The sequence below is a fragment of the Rhineura floridana genome, chromosome 4 (genome assembly GCF_030035675.1).
Source record: "Rhineura floridana isolate rRhiFlo1 chromosome 4, rRhiFlo1.hap2, whole genome shotgun sequence".
In the NCBI taxonomy this organism is placed as follows: domain Eukaryota; kingdom Metazoa; phylum Chordata; class Lepidosauria; order Squamata; family Rhineuridae; genus Rhineura; species Rhineura floridana.
Genome location: NC_084483.1, coordinates 165,902,195 through 165,915,400, shown reverse-complemented (window position 1 = coordinate 165,915,400; position 13,206 = coordinate 165,902,195). Strand labels below are relative to the sequence as shown.

The 13,206-nt window shown below is 40.9% G+C and overlaps 1 protein-coding gene across 1 annotated transcript in view; it reads left to right on the top strand.

Moving 5' to 3' along the window:
* CAPN2 (calpain 2) overlaps positions 1-13,206 on the top strand; it is a 60,046-nt gene that overhangs the window by 9,404 nt on the left and 37,436 nt on the right. Inside the window, exons 3-4 of the mRNA XM_061625084.1 lie at positions 7,834-7,952; positions 10,981-11,114. Of these exons, the coding sequence (XP_061481068.1) occupies positions 7,834-7,952; positions 10,981-11,114 (253 nt within the window). The remainder of the gene's footprint in view (positions 1-7,833; positions 7,953-10,980; positions 11,115-13,206) is intronic.

Sequence of the window (13,206 nt, the reverse complement as noted above, 5' to 3'; positions counted from 1 at the left end):
GATTTCTTACATTGCAGCTTATTTTGAAAGCTTTTTAATGTGTAGATTGCAATTTACTCCTTTTTGGTTTAATGTATTTATGTCTAGTACCTTCTCTACTAATGTGTCTGCTGAAGTAGGCAATTTTAGTCTTTTAAGGTATTAGTGGTTTCTTTCTCCTTTTTAGCTGCTTCAGATAAACACAGTTCCTCTGGTGCTGTGCAGTACTATGCATGTTTACTTGGAAATAAGTTTAGTTATGCTCAGTGGGATTTACTCCCTAGTACATGTGCTTAGAATTGCAGCTTTAGTCGGTTAATGCATATCTCAGACTGGCTTTATACCTGCCTTTATTGCTGCAGCTGTCATTAATTGATGAGAATGTAAGAACGTAAGAAGAGTTATGCTGGATCAGACCAAACGGGGGGCTGGGGCTGGGGAAACATGGGAGCAGCAAATTCTCTGCCACACTTACATTTCTAGGCTTGTGCAGCTGAGGGACCCAGATTGGGCCCTTCTCTGGGGAATAGATCAGTCTAGGATCCAGCAGATTCATGGCTTGGTCTGCTCCACCCCCTATTGTAGGCTGTTATGCTGGCTTCCATCAGTGGGAGCACCATCAGCACTAGCATTTCCTCTGCTGCCACACTTTCTGTGGCTGCAGTGGGGACCTCCATGGTGGCAGAGCAACCCCCCCAGCAGAGGTGAGTGTGTGAGGACATCTGCTCAAGTCTAACACCCTCCAGCAGCACAGATCTGGGGTTAGGACTGCCGCCTAAGTTGGTAGCCATCACCACTCCTCGTCATGATGACTACATGCTATCTCCTGTGCCACGGACGGCATGCCTCTAAATACCAGTTGCTGGAGAATCAGTAGTAAGAGAGAACCATTTCCCTCTTGTCCTGGTTGTGGGCTTCCCAGAGGCAACTGGTTGACATCTCTGTTGTTTTCATGGTGTTTGGGAGATTGAAAAAGATTTCTGCCCATGTGGCTGCATTCCTTGCCAGCTTGGTAAAGGTACTCTAGTCTAAAGGAAGTCTCAGTAACCTTAAACAATTCTGTTGTCTTCTTCTGCTGTCGATATAATTGCACTGGAGCTGGAGGGCTACTGGTCCATGCAGAATTCCCACTGATTGGTTCACAATGGCTATTTATTTTTTATTTTTCCCCTCCCATTGACATCTGTGAGAGGAAAATTCTTTGCACCAGATCAAGGGTTGGTGTAAATGTGTGCCGACAAAAGATGCATGGCTCTGGTTTGGAAGGGTTTAGGATATGGCATACATGGGCTTCTCCCCTGGCCTGCCCACAGCTTTGCTCCATTATAGCAGAGTGTTACACTGGTAGAGCTGCTTAGTTGTACTGGCATATCTGTCATGGTGCTGGGGTTTCTCATGTTCCACTGATGTAGCAAAGCTTTTCCTAAATCCTATAGTTCCTCATCCAGTGTCCCTCAAGTAAGGCTACAATCCAATACATGTCTACTCAGAAGTAAGCTCCATTGGCTTCAATGGGACTTACTCCCAGGTAAGTGTGTATTGGATTGCAGCCTAAGTCTACTAATTGTGTGTCTGTTCACAAGGTTTCGATTTTTCTAGAAACAAACAAAAACACATATTGGCTAAGAGAATATCCATCTTATCCTTGAGTTATCCTGGCAAAGATAGGATCAGTAGAAATCTCTTCATGGCAGCGAAACATTAAGATACATTAATAGAACAAATTTATTATAGTACAGAGATACTATTGCCTTATGTCAGTTTATGCTTTTCCTGCATGTGTAATATTGGGCATCTTTTATGAGTGTGCATGGGACTGATGGGTGGCAACAGAGTTGGCAGGAATTCTGTGGGAGTGGCAACTTGTGAGCAAGTGCTGTGCTTGCCTGCTTCCTCTTTCCCCCTTCTCCTCCATGTGCAGTTTCATCATTACTTCCTGTTGTAATCAATTCCATTTAGCCCACCCTTGCATTCAAATGAGTAAACTATGGTCCAAATAATGCCTCCAAACCAAGATTGCAGATCTAGATGAAGCCATACCTTGAAACTGGAAGTAATTAATTAAGGCTTGTCCAGAAGAGGTGCGAGTGGAGGAGTATAGTGCCTGGTCATGATCTGCTAATCCAGCTGATCCACCAAACATTGCATGGAGAGGTTTGGAGCTAAAGATAATCCAAACCTAGTTTTAGCATCAAGGCACTGCAGGATAGGAGGCCTGAGCAAGTTGTTCTGGCAGACTCAGTGGTGCAAACCATCAACACTTCATTTATAATTCATTGTGACATTTGTTAATAATTCATCATGATGTTGCAGAGAAAACCTAATTACATGCAGTAATCAGGCATTTAAAGCTTGCAGTGCCTTTTTCCTTACACATCTGGCATCCGGTTGGCCACTGTGAGAATAGGATGTTGATGGACCAATGGCTCTTCTTATGTTCTTAACTGGTTTTAACTAAGAAGAAGCTATCATTCATTATATTCATTATATTTTACAGACCGTGGCGCAGAGTGGTAAGCGGCAGTAACGCAGCCAAAAGCTCTGCTCACAGCCAGAGTTCGATTCCAACAGAAGGAGGAAGTCGAATCTCCGGTAAAAGGGATCAAGGTCCACTCAGCCTTCCATCCATCCGTGGTCGGTAAAATGAGTACCCGGCATATGCTGGGGGGTAAAGAAAGGCCGGGGAAGAAACTGGCAATCCCACCCCATATATACGGTCTGCCTAGTAAACGTCACAAGACATCACCCTAAGAGTCGGAAACGACTCGCACTACAAGTGCGGGGACACCTTTACCTTTACTTTTTATAGCTTGCAGTTAGTTTGCACTGTGGGCCATCTACATTAATTTGTGGCCTACACACTGGTGTGGTTCACACATCACATTAATCCATAGTTGAAAACAAACTCATGTTTAAACTCTGAACATGCAGTGTGCTAGTGCTAGCTTCTCCCTGATCCTGCTGTTTCCTTTTTTTTTTTTTTACAATAATTTTTATTCAAATTTTCATAAAACATACAAAACAAAATCATAAAACATTCAAAGGCAAAAAACAAAACAAAACAAACATAATTAAACAAAAAAATAAAATGTTGACTTCCCATTTGTCGCAGATCAAATCAGTTATAGGTCTACAATATATAACAATCCTGTCTCTTAAATTATATTATAAAATCACTTTCCTCCAGTAGTTATCTTAATTAATCATCAAATCTCATAAACATTACTTTATTCTTTCCACAAAAAGTCAAAGAGAGGTTTCAATTCTTTAAGAAATATATCTATCAATTTTTCTCCAAATAAACATGTCGATTAATCCATCTCGTTAATAATAATAATAATCTTGTTGTCATAACCATAGTCCAAATAAACATATCGATTAATCCATCTCATCAAAATCTGTTAGGTCCAATAATTTCAATAGCCATTATTCCATTATCCCTATTAATTCCATCTTCCATCTTCAATAGTCCTGTTAAGTCCAGTAATTTCAGTGTCCAATCTTCCATTATCAGTATTCCATAATAATCTTGCTGTCATAGCCATAGTCATATAATAAGATTCTGATGGGAATTTCCTCTCTCCCAAATATTTTCTTGCCATCCATTCTGAATAAGTTGCTGAAATATTGTTGTAAAGTCATATCTCTGTTCTTCTTTTTTACAAAATGCACTGGTTCGTCTCTTGAGAGTTTTTCCATTGTCACATGGCTGCTGTTAGTTCCATAGATTTTCTCTATATCAAGCTCCATCACGTCATTCCAGTCCAGAAGATTATCCAAGCCATTGATAACTTTATCTCTAATATCTTCATTAATTTCTTCAGAGATAACGTTAAATTCCAAACAGTAGATTTTATTTCTAATATCCATAAACTCCAGTTCTTTTTCCAATTCGACATTTGTTCCAATCTCCAGGGTTTGTATCTTCCCTTTATTTTTTCTTTTCTCATCTCTGATCTCATTCTCCTCTCTCACAGGATCCCCTATTTCTTTAAGCTCCTGCGTCATTTTGCTCAATTCAATTTTCAGCTCCTTACTGCCCTGTCGCAGGGTTTGTTTCGTTATCTCAATCTCATCCATTATTTTCTGAAACATAATTACTTCCAGATTCTCAGCCACTTTCTTGATTGCCATTTTTTAAAACCACGAAAACAAAGCAAAACAAAAATAAAGAAGAACCACTTCTTATTTCAGCAACAATTGGGTTAATATTCCAGGCTTGATGACATCACAGTATAAACAGAGCAGCCTGCCTTATCTCTCTATGTTCAAGAATACAAAACAAATTTAGTTCCCAGCATCAAAACAGTTAGCGGCGTCGTGAAGAAGCAGATTCGTCAAAATAAAATAGACCAAAAAGAGAATAGTCCCAGACAATATAATGTTCCTCGGAATAGAAATCCCTCTTCTGTGTATATCTTTAGAATGCACTTCCAGGACAGCTTTTTGCAATAGAAACAGAGATAAGCTGTTAATTTCGTGAATAACAGAGAAGAGTTATAACTCACCCAGAAGCTCTTTAAAGCTGATTAAATTGACAAATCTCTTTTTGCTGCAACAATTTAAACCAAGTAAAAAAAATAATAGAAAGAAGGGTGCTTGCCTGTTAGTCTGTTTTCTCTTTGAAGAAAAGATAAACATATCGCATTAAACAGATAGAGCTTGTTCGGAAGTCCGTCCGGCATTGCTGGCTGGACCTTTTCTCATAAATTAATGAAATCCAGTCCTCCCAACAAAAACAGGCTTTTGAGGTTGATCTCTACGTTTCTCCCTGCCCGGGAGAAATTTCATCAGTCAAAAAAAAAATGTTCTGACTGATTTATATCTGAATAAGCTTCTTTTGAGGCGGGAGCCCGTCTCAAAAGCAGGCACAAGCGAAGTCACCCTTCCCGGAAGTCCCTGATCCTGCTGTTTCCATGTTGCCAAATAACAAGCCAGAGTCCAGCTTGTTGTGACATCCAAGACCAGGCTTGTGGTTTGTTTCTCTTAAAAAAACCCACAAGTGGTAACTAAGGTCTGTTTTTGTCTTACTCTTCATGGTTTGTTGAGGAAACAAACCACGAGACCCGGTCTGGACATCACAACAAGTCAAACACTGGGCTCCGTTGGAAGGAAGGGTACAATATTAATTCTATTAGTATTAGTATTATATTTTATTATTATTATTGATGATGATGTTACACGGTGACACAGCAGGAGCAGGGGAGGAACAGAGTGAGAACTTTTCAGCAGCATGCACCAGCATGGTGCACATACACACGAAACCTTAGCTTGTTTTCAACAGTGACTTAATGGGACATACAAACTGGCTACCTAACATTATAGGCTCTATCAGACTGCTTGCAATGTAAACTTTTAAAAACAATTTTTTGAGAAAAAAATCCTCCCCAAGAAGTTTTCTCAATATTATCATAGAACAAAATGCTAATGTTTTTATGTTTATGTATGTTTTATTGATGTATAGTTGCACAGTTACATGTTATCGCAAAGATCAGTGGCACAATGAGTCATTGTAGCAGAAGGAAGGAACAATTATTCTCTCATAGAAGAAGTGTGCTCAATATTTATATTTTAAAGAATGTTGCTATAGTATCACAACAATGTCCTTTAAATAGCTTAGTGTTTCCCCTCCGATTTTAGTGGTAGATGCCTCTTCCCTTGAAAAGAAAACTGTATTTGTATACTAAAAAATCATGTATGCATTTTTCTGCAGTAGCATATTGTTATGCTGTGATAATCTCCCATTTTGCTCACTAGGGCTATGTGCAGTTGAAATATTTTTCAGGGCTGAGGTGGGGCTGTTGATAGCACCAGCTTTGTTTTGCAATACATATATTCATTTCCCCCCATCCTGCTGTGGGCTTTGAGGTGGAACAGTTTTAATATGTGTACAGATGGATGCAGCTAAGGTTTGACTATTGCTGCTGTTGTTTGTTGTTAAAAAATATGTAATCTCTTGTCTCGGAAGTGCATTTTCTTCTGTCCTCTATAGAGAGGATTTTTTAATGCCAAAACAGCATGCAGGAAAACAGAGACAAAACCTATCACCATTTTTAGAAGAGACAGTAGCTTGGGTAGGACACACTCTTGTTGGAAGTTGTTAATTAATACTAGGGGTGTATACTGGCCACAAGATTCTGTTTGGATCTGAACTATCAATATGTTCTGATTATCTGTGGTCTGTCCAGTCGCCAAGTGTTTTGGGTCTAAATCAGGTTTATTAAAAATGAAGCTGTTTCCCACCATTCATTATTATGGGGAATCAAATCAGCTGTAACTTTTTCTCCTTTTGACAGAAGTCAATGAAATTTGCAGGCATAGAGAGGAGAGGTGCATGCTGTAGGCACAGCCCACTCAACAGTTGCACAGCCAAGGTCTCCATTGGCTCATGGCAATGCATAATACATAGGTGCAGTAGCTTCACTATGTGAGCTTAACCCCACCCCCACCTGCTATTTAGTTACTGCTCAGCATTGATGGTCAGGAAGTCCATTGCCCTCTTGCCCCTTCTTACTTGCTGCTTGGTAAATGTGGAATTTTCCTGTGAGTCACTTCTTCAGACTCTCAAGGCTTGTCCAGCCTTTGGATAACAAGGGATCTCTAGATGCTTTGATGCATCAGTGGAATTCATTAGTGTGTAGCATTCATCATAGAAAGTTTATCTTGACAGTGGAGTTGTGTTTATTGATTTTGAAAATACTGAACTTATTTTTCCATTGACTTTTTTATTCAGCAATTGCATGAGTGTGTGTGTGTTTATGTTTGGTTACACACAGCATTAGTATCACCAAAGGTGAGGAGCCAACTGTATATGATGAAAGCATATATTGGCACACATCCAGCAGTGTTGGTTAGCAGCTAACGATTCAATTCTGGAGGCCAGAGCCAGTCTTCAGAGCTTCCCTGACACACAGGTGGCAAACTGAAAGATGGAAAACTCTGCCCAGACAGAAGGGCATCAGTGAATTTCCACACATCAATAGTGATTCTTGTAAATATCATTTAGATGGATCTGGTTAATCCAGAATCCTCAGCACAGGTTTTTGCAGCAACCAAAATACAAATTTAAATATTTTGTTTTGTTTTAATGTATTTTAAAGTCTGTTTTTAAGATGTTTTAGAATGTTTTTAGTGTTTTTGTTTGCCGCCCTGTGCTCTCTCTGAGAGGAAGGGCAGGATATAAATTTAATAAATAAATAGAATGCTTTTAATTCTTTTTTCTTCTGTATTGTGAATAGCTGATTATTCTTCCCATTTTAGGAATGGGGACTTCCCCCACTGTTCTATCCCAATATGATCCAGCCAAAGTTAAACATTTTTGTTTTGTTGATTTCATTTGGTTGACTTACAGGACAATCCTGTGCTTATGGGCTGGTAGACTGCCAGATAATTTACCACCATAACAAATACATTAGTGGAACACCCCAGATATGCTGGTGAAACATGTCCACCAGCAAAGATGTGCCAGAGGAATGTCTAAAATGGGGTGGTGTTTTAGGACGGATGGGGCAGCCCAAGGAAAGAGCACCTTATGCCATATCTTCCAAGATCATGCCTCTGTCCCTCATGGCAGCTTTACACCTGCCCTGGACCTGGTGCAAAGATTTACCCTCCAACTGATTTTAAATAGAGGGAGGAATTAAAAAGCGTCCCACTTGTATCACCATGACAGACTGTAAGGCATAGTGTATTTCACTCAGCATAATTAGAGTATAGGATTGCTCTCTGCTGACTCTTATGTTCATCTCTCCTGTTAACATAAATGGTAGTTAAAGGGCCTTAATTCTCCCCCCCTTTTTAAAAAAATTTATTTAAGAGCATAGAGGCTCATGGAAAATAATTCTTTTGTAATAGGAGACTGTTGGCTCCTGGCAGCCATTGCTTCTCTCACTTTGAATGAAGAAATTTTGGCTAGAGTTGTTCCCAGTGACCAAAGCTTCCAAGACAGACATGCAGGAATCTTCCACTTCCAGGTACCACAGTTAATGATTTTTACTGTTCTCTCTTATTAGCACCAGACTTGCCAGTTCAAGTGATATCTCCTTGTCCATATAGTAGGGAAGCTTCAAGAATTCGATATCTGCAAAATCTGATGTGAACTGACCTGATCCACACTTCCCAGAGTAATGTGTGGATTGTTGCCACCCTGGGCTCCTGCTGGGAGGAAGGGCGGGATATAAATAAAATAATAAATAAATAAAATAATATAATTATACTTTGGACGTTGCTCTTTGAATTTTGCAATATATTTCTCAACTCCAAAAACGTGCCAGAGTATGTTAAATATTTATTAGGTTAAAATAATTTAGAAATGCTTACAATGATAAAATATTTATCTGGATATGTACTTTGTGATCAAATATATATTTAATATGGCTTTAAAACTGCAAATTAATGTGAAAATGGGATGGAACACATTTCAGAATGCACACATGTGAAATTGATATGGACCATAGACGGATCAATCTGTCTCTTCTGGAGGGCCATGGGACTAGCCCTGCTGCCAGAGGATGCCCTTGCTGTGTAGGCAGGAGCCAGATGGAATCTGTGGGCTGGGGTAGAAACACACAAATGCGCAGCCTACGGGGCTGGGGGGAAGGGTAGGAAGAAGAAAAGAGGGAATACCCACTGGTGAGTTCAGAAGATGCTAGTAGGCAAATAGGGGATTGTAATATCCCTGATGGTAATGTCATAGGCATGTTAACCAATATTTCTTTTAATTATTTATATCCTGCCCTTCTTCCCTGCAGAGACCAGAGCAGCATACATTAAAAACAATATGAACAAGCAATAACAAAATTCATAGCCATCCAAATTATATAAAGGACCAAACTAGGTATGTTGCACATGATCTGTGAACAGGATCTTCTGCAGTTTTCAGTGTGAACAGCAGCCCTGGGGAACCCCAATTCAGATTGCAACTGCGGCACCGGAGGGATGAGGTTTTCTGCACCATTTTCCTGAAAAGAATCACTACCAGGTGCTATTACGCCCTCTGGGGCAAAGTCTACAGGCACCAAGATGATACCTATATATTTTGTCCAACTGCAGGACAAATAGAAAGTTTAGAGAAGCGATTTGAAATGAGGGGAACGCCTCTGTCACACTCTATCCCTGCCCCTCCGGTGGATGCTACAAATGCTTTAAAAATGGCAGGAGATCTTGTTCCCAGATATTCTGCCACATCACATCTAACAGAGCATCAATGTGGTATAATCACTAAGACTCAAATGTTGGGCGAGGGTTGCAGAGACTTGAGTTCAAATCCCCATTTAGCCATGAGATTCACTGGGTGATCTTGTGCCCGTCACTCTCTCTCAGCCTAACCTACTTCACAGGGGTTTTACAAGGATAAAATGGGGATGGGAGTGAACTATGTAAGCTTCTTTGAGCTCCTTGGAGAAAAGGTGAGAAATAATTTACTACATAAATAAATGGAAGTTTGGCCCAGGTACAGCCACCTCTCACACAGCAAAGACATGGAAGTCTCCTGGTCTAGACTTATACTTTACGAGCAAGTTGAAGAAATTATAAAATTCAGATTAATTCTTTTCCACAAAAAATACACAGGACAGCGATTGATTTATGGCCTAAAATAACTTTAAAGCTTCATGCCTGGCTGGAGGTAATATTCCCCTGCCGCAAGTGCCTGTTTACAAGCGTGGGTATTTTTTGAGATGGATTTTTTTTTTATTATTATTATTATTATTATTATTATACTTGTATACCGCCCCATAGCTGAAGCTCTCTGGGTACTTTACAGTAACTAAAAACATTAAAACAAATACAATTTAAAACAGATATTATAAAAACAATTTAAAAATTTAAACAGTATAAGATGGATCATCGCATTCAAAGTAGTATAGATCAGCCTTCCTCAGCCTGGTGCCCTCCAGATGTTGTTGGGCTCCAACTCGTATCATTCCCCAGCCAGAATGGCCAATGGCCATGGATCATAAGAGGTATAGTTCAACAACACCTGAAAGCACCAGGTTGAGGAAGGCTGGTATAGATGATATCTTCTATTAGAAAGTATATAATCTAATTTTTTTACACTGCTTTTGTAAAAAGCTTTTGAACCAAAAAGCTCTTTTCAAAACTTCCTGAAATACTTGATTAAGCATACTGGTTCCTGAATTAGCTTCTAAATTTGGCATCACCACCATTTAATTTTACTAATTTAATTGCATTTAATTGTTGTCTGGGCAGCTTGCAAACAGTGATCCAAATAAAATACAATAACAATCACAAACAATAAAAACAGTAAACAAATTCCAACGTGAAAATGTAGCATAACGTCTCAGAGTGTAAAACAGCATACAGCATCACTAAAAATACACAAGTTCAGCTCTAAAATCTAGTGGATTCAAAAATTCACAGTTTAAAAACCTGGGGAGATAAAAAGGGCTTCAGTTGGTCAGACTGCATCTGTGTGCAGTTTTGGACAGCACATTTTAAGAAGGATGTTGACCAACTGGAGCACGTCCAGAGGAGGGTGATCAGGATGGTGAGGGGTCTAGGACCAGTGGGTGGAAATCGTAGGGAAGCACATGTCAGCTAAATATTAGAAATAGTCAGAGCAGTTCAACAAGCTGCCTTGGAAGGTGGAACGGTCTCTTTTGCTGGATGTATTGAAGCAGAGGCTGGATGCCACCACTGAAAAGGCACCATCTTCAGTAGCCACCATCCACACCTCATTTGGTGAGGGCACCTGGAGAAGGGCCTCTGAATACGATCTCAGTCTCTGGGCAGTTATGTGAGAGGAGGGCATCCTTCAGGTAATCTGGTCCTAAGCTGTTTTCAGTTGTAGCAAAGAGTCATTAGACCAGCCTTTCCCAATTAGTGTGCCTCCAGATGTTGTTGGACCACAATTCCCATCTTTACTGACCATTGGCAATGCTGGCTGAGGCTGATGGGAGTTGTTGTCCAACAACATCTGGAGGCACACTGGTTGGGAAAGGCTGCATTAGACACTGACTAAATTATTTTCTTTCTCTTCAGTTCTGGCAGTATGGAGAGTGGGTGGAAGTTGTTGTTGATGACAGGCTACCTACCAAAAATGGAGAGCTCCTCTTTGTTCATTCAGCAGAAGGGAGTGAGTTCTGGAGCGCTCTATTGGAGAAGGCCTATGCCAAGTAAGTAGAGTCACGGGAATTACCCTACGTCAGGGGTGGGAAACCTCAGGCCCTGTATCTGGTCCTTGGGACTCTACCCAGTCCACACCCTCACTGGCCCTCCTCTGCACCCTCCTCTAGTGGCTAGAATATGTCCTTGAACTGTGATAATACTTCTTGCTTGCTTGGATGGATGGATGGAGAATGGCGTGTGTCTGACCACAACCGCTTTTGCCACAACCCCCTTTGGTGTGTAGCCCCCAGAAAGTTGCCCACAAGAGAATGTGTCCCTCAGGTTGAAAAAGTCTCCCTGTCCCTGTTGTGTGTAATACGAAGTTATGAAAACCTCTGGCTTTTTTTAAAAAAATGCATATTTTTAGTTTCTTTTCCCCATATTCATTTCAAAAACCAAAGTCTACTGTAGGAATCAGAAGAACAATGGAAAGGTAGTTTTATAATACAGACGATTTCTGCAAACACAACTGTAATACCAGCATCTCGAACACCCATTAATGTTTTAATTTGGGTTGCAGACAGATGAACCCAATCATGACTGGTCAAAGTAATGAAAGAAGGTGAAGGAAAACTACAGTGCCACTAGATTCTAACATTGGAGATCCATGAACAGGGCCTCCCATGAGCCCTATTCAGGTGTCACTTGTGTGTAGAGCATTTCTGTAACTGCACAGCAGGACCACATTTTTATCTCTGCCCTTGACAGCCCAACTTCACCTTGGAACAACAACATGTTGCACCCAGTTGTCTGCAGAGAAATTCCAACACATGTGCCTGCTCACATGTAGGGGCTCCGTGTGACTGGGTGTCCCACTCACACAGAGCCCAGAGATGGCATCAGGTATGTGCATGTTGGGATTTCTCTGCATAAGAACACAAGAAGAGCTTTGCTGGATCAGGCCATAAGCCCATCTGATCCAGCATTCTGTTCTCCCAGTGGCCAGCTGGATGTCTATGAGAAGCCTGCAAGCAGGACCTGAACACAACAGCATTCTGTGCGGTTGTACGATCTCCCACAACAAATGGTTGCTACAGGAAGAAGCTGCTAAGTCAGGGGAGATGCGGCACTCTGCAGTGAACATTGAAATTCTCTTCACATGATTTTACATGTAAGGGCTATGCCAGCCTTTCCCAACTAGTGGGCCACCAGATGTTGTTGGACCACAATTCCTAACTTTCCTGACCATTGGCAGTGCTGGCTGAGGCTGATGGGAGTTGTGGTCCAACAACATCTGGTGGCCCACTAGTTGGGAAAGGCTGGGCTATGCTGTGGTGGTGTTATTTTTGATTCAACAAAACAACAGCTGTGGGGAGGGTTGAAGTTAATCGCTACTGTGATGCTGGGGGAAGAAGCTGTTTCCCAGGATGCCATTTTTCTGATTCAAAACTTCCCTTGAAGCCATTTGTTTCATAGGGCAAAAGGGATAGGTAATCATATGCTTGTCCCTATGGAGCAAATAGCAACACAAGTATGTTGTAAATACCTTGTATGTTGAAAGGCAGCATATAAATGTTTAGAATAAGTAAATTAGAGGAGCCCTCTTGGCATCCCAATTGCACTCCTATAGGAAGACTGCTTTAGGTAGTTCAGTGGTGGGGAACCTGTGGCCCCCAGATGTTGTTAGGCTCCAACTCCTACCTGCCATTGCTAGCATGGTCCAGGATGGTGGGAATCGTAATCCAACAATATCTGGAGGGCCACAGGTTCCTGATACCTGAAGTAAGTTCTGCTCGCTGTATCAATCCATGGCAACTGATTGGGGCCAAACTTAGAGCTAGAGAGGATCAAGCTAACAGGAGGCATGGGAGAGCCTCATGGAAAAGAAGAAAATAGCCTTATCTCTTATCCCGTGTCTGATGTTTCTTATTTGTCAGGTAGAAGGATGTGTGTGCACAAACACACACAAATACATATTCTAGGCTTAAAAAAAGTTGGAGGGAAATTGCACAAAGATGTAAAATGGGGCTGTGAAATTACACTGACCTTTATAGTTGACAACACTGGCGCCACAATGGTTTGCACTAGGAAAGGATCATTCCTCTTTGTAGCATCAGAGGCCATAGTCCATATTGATTAATAGGGTAATTATTTAATATA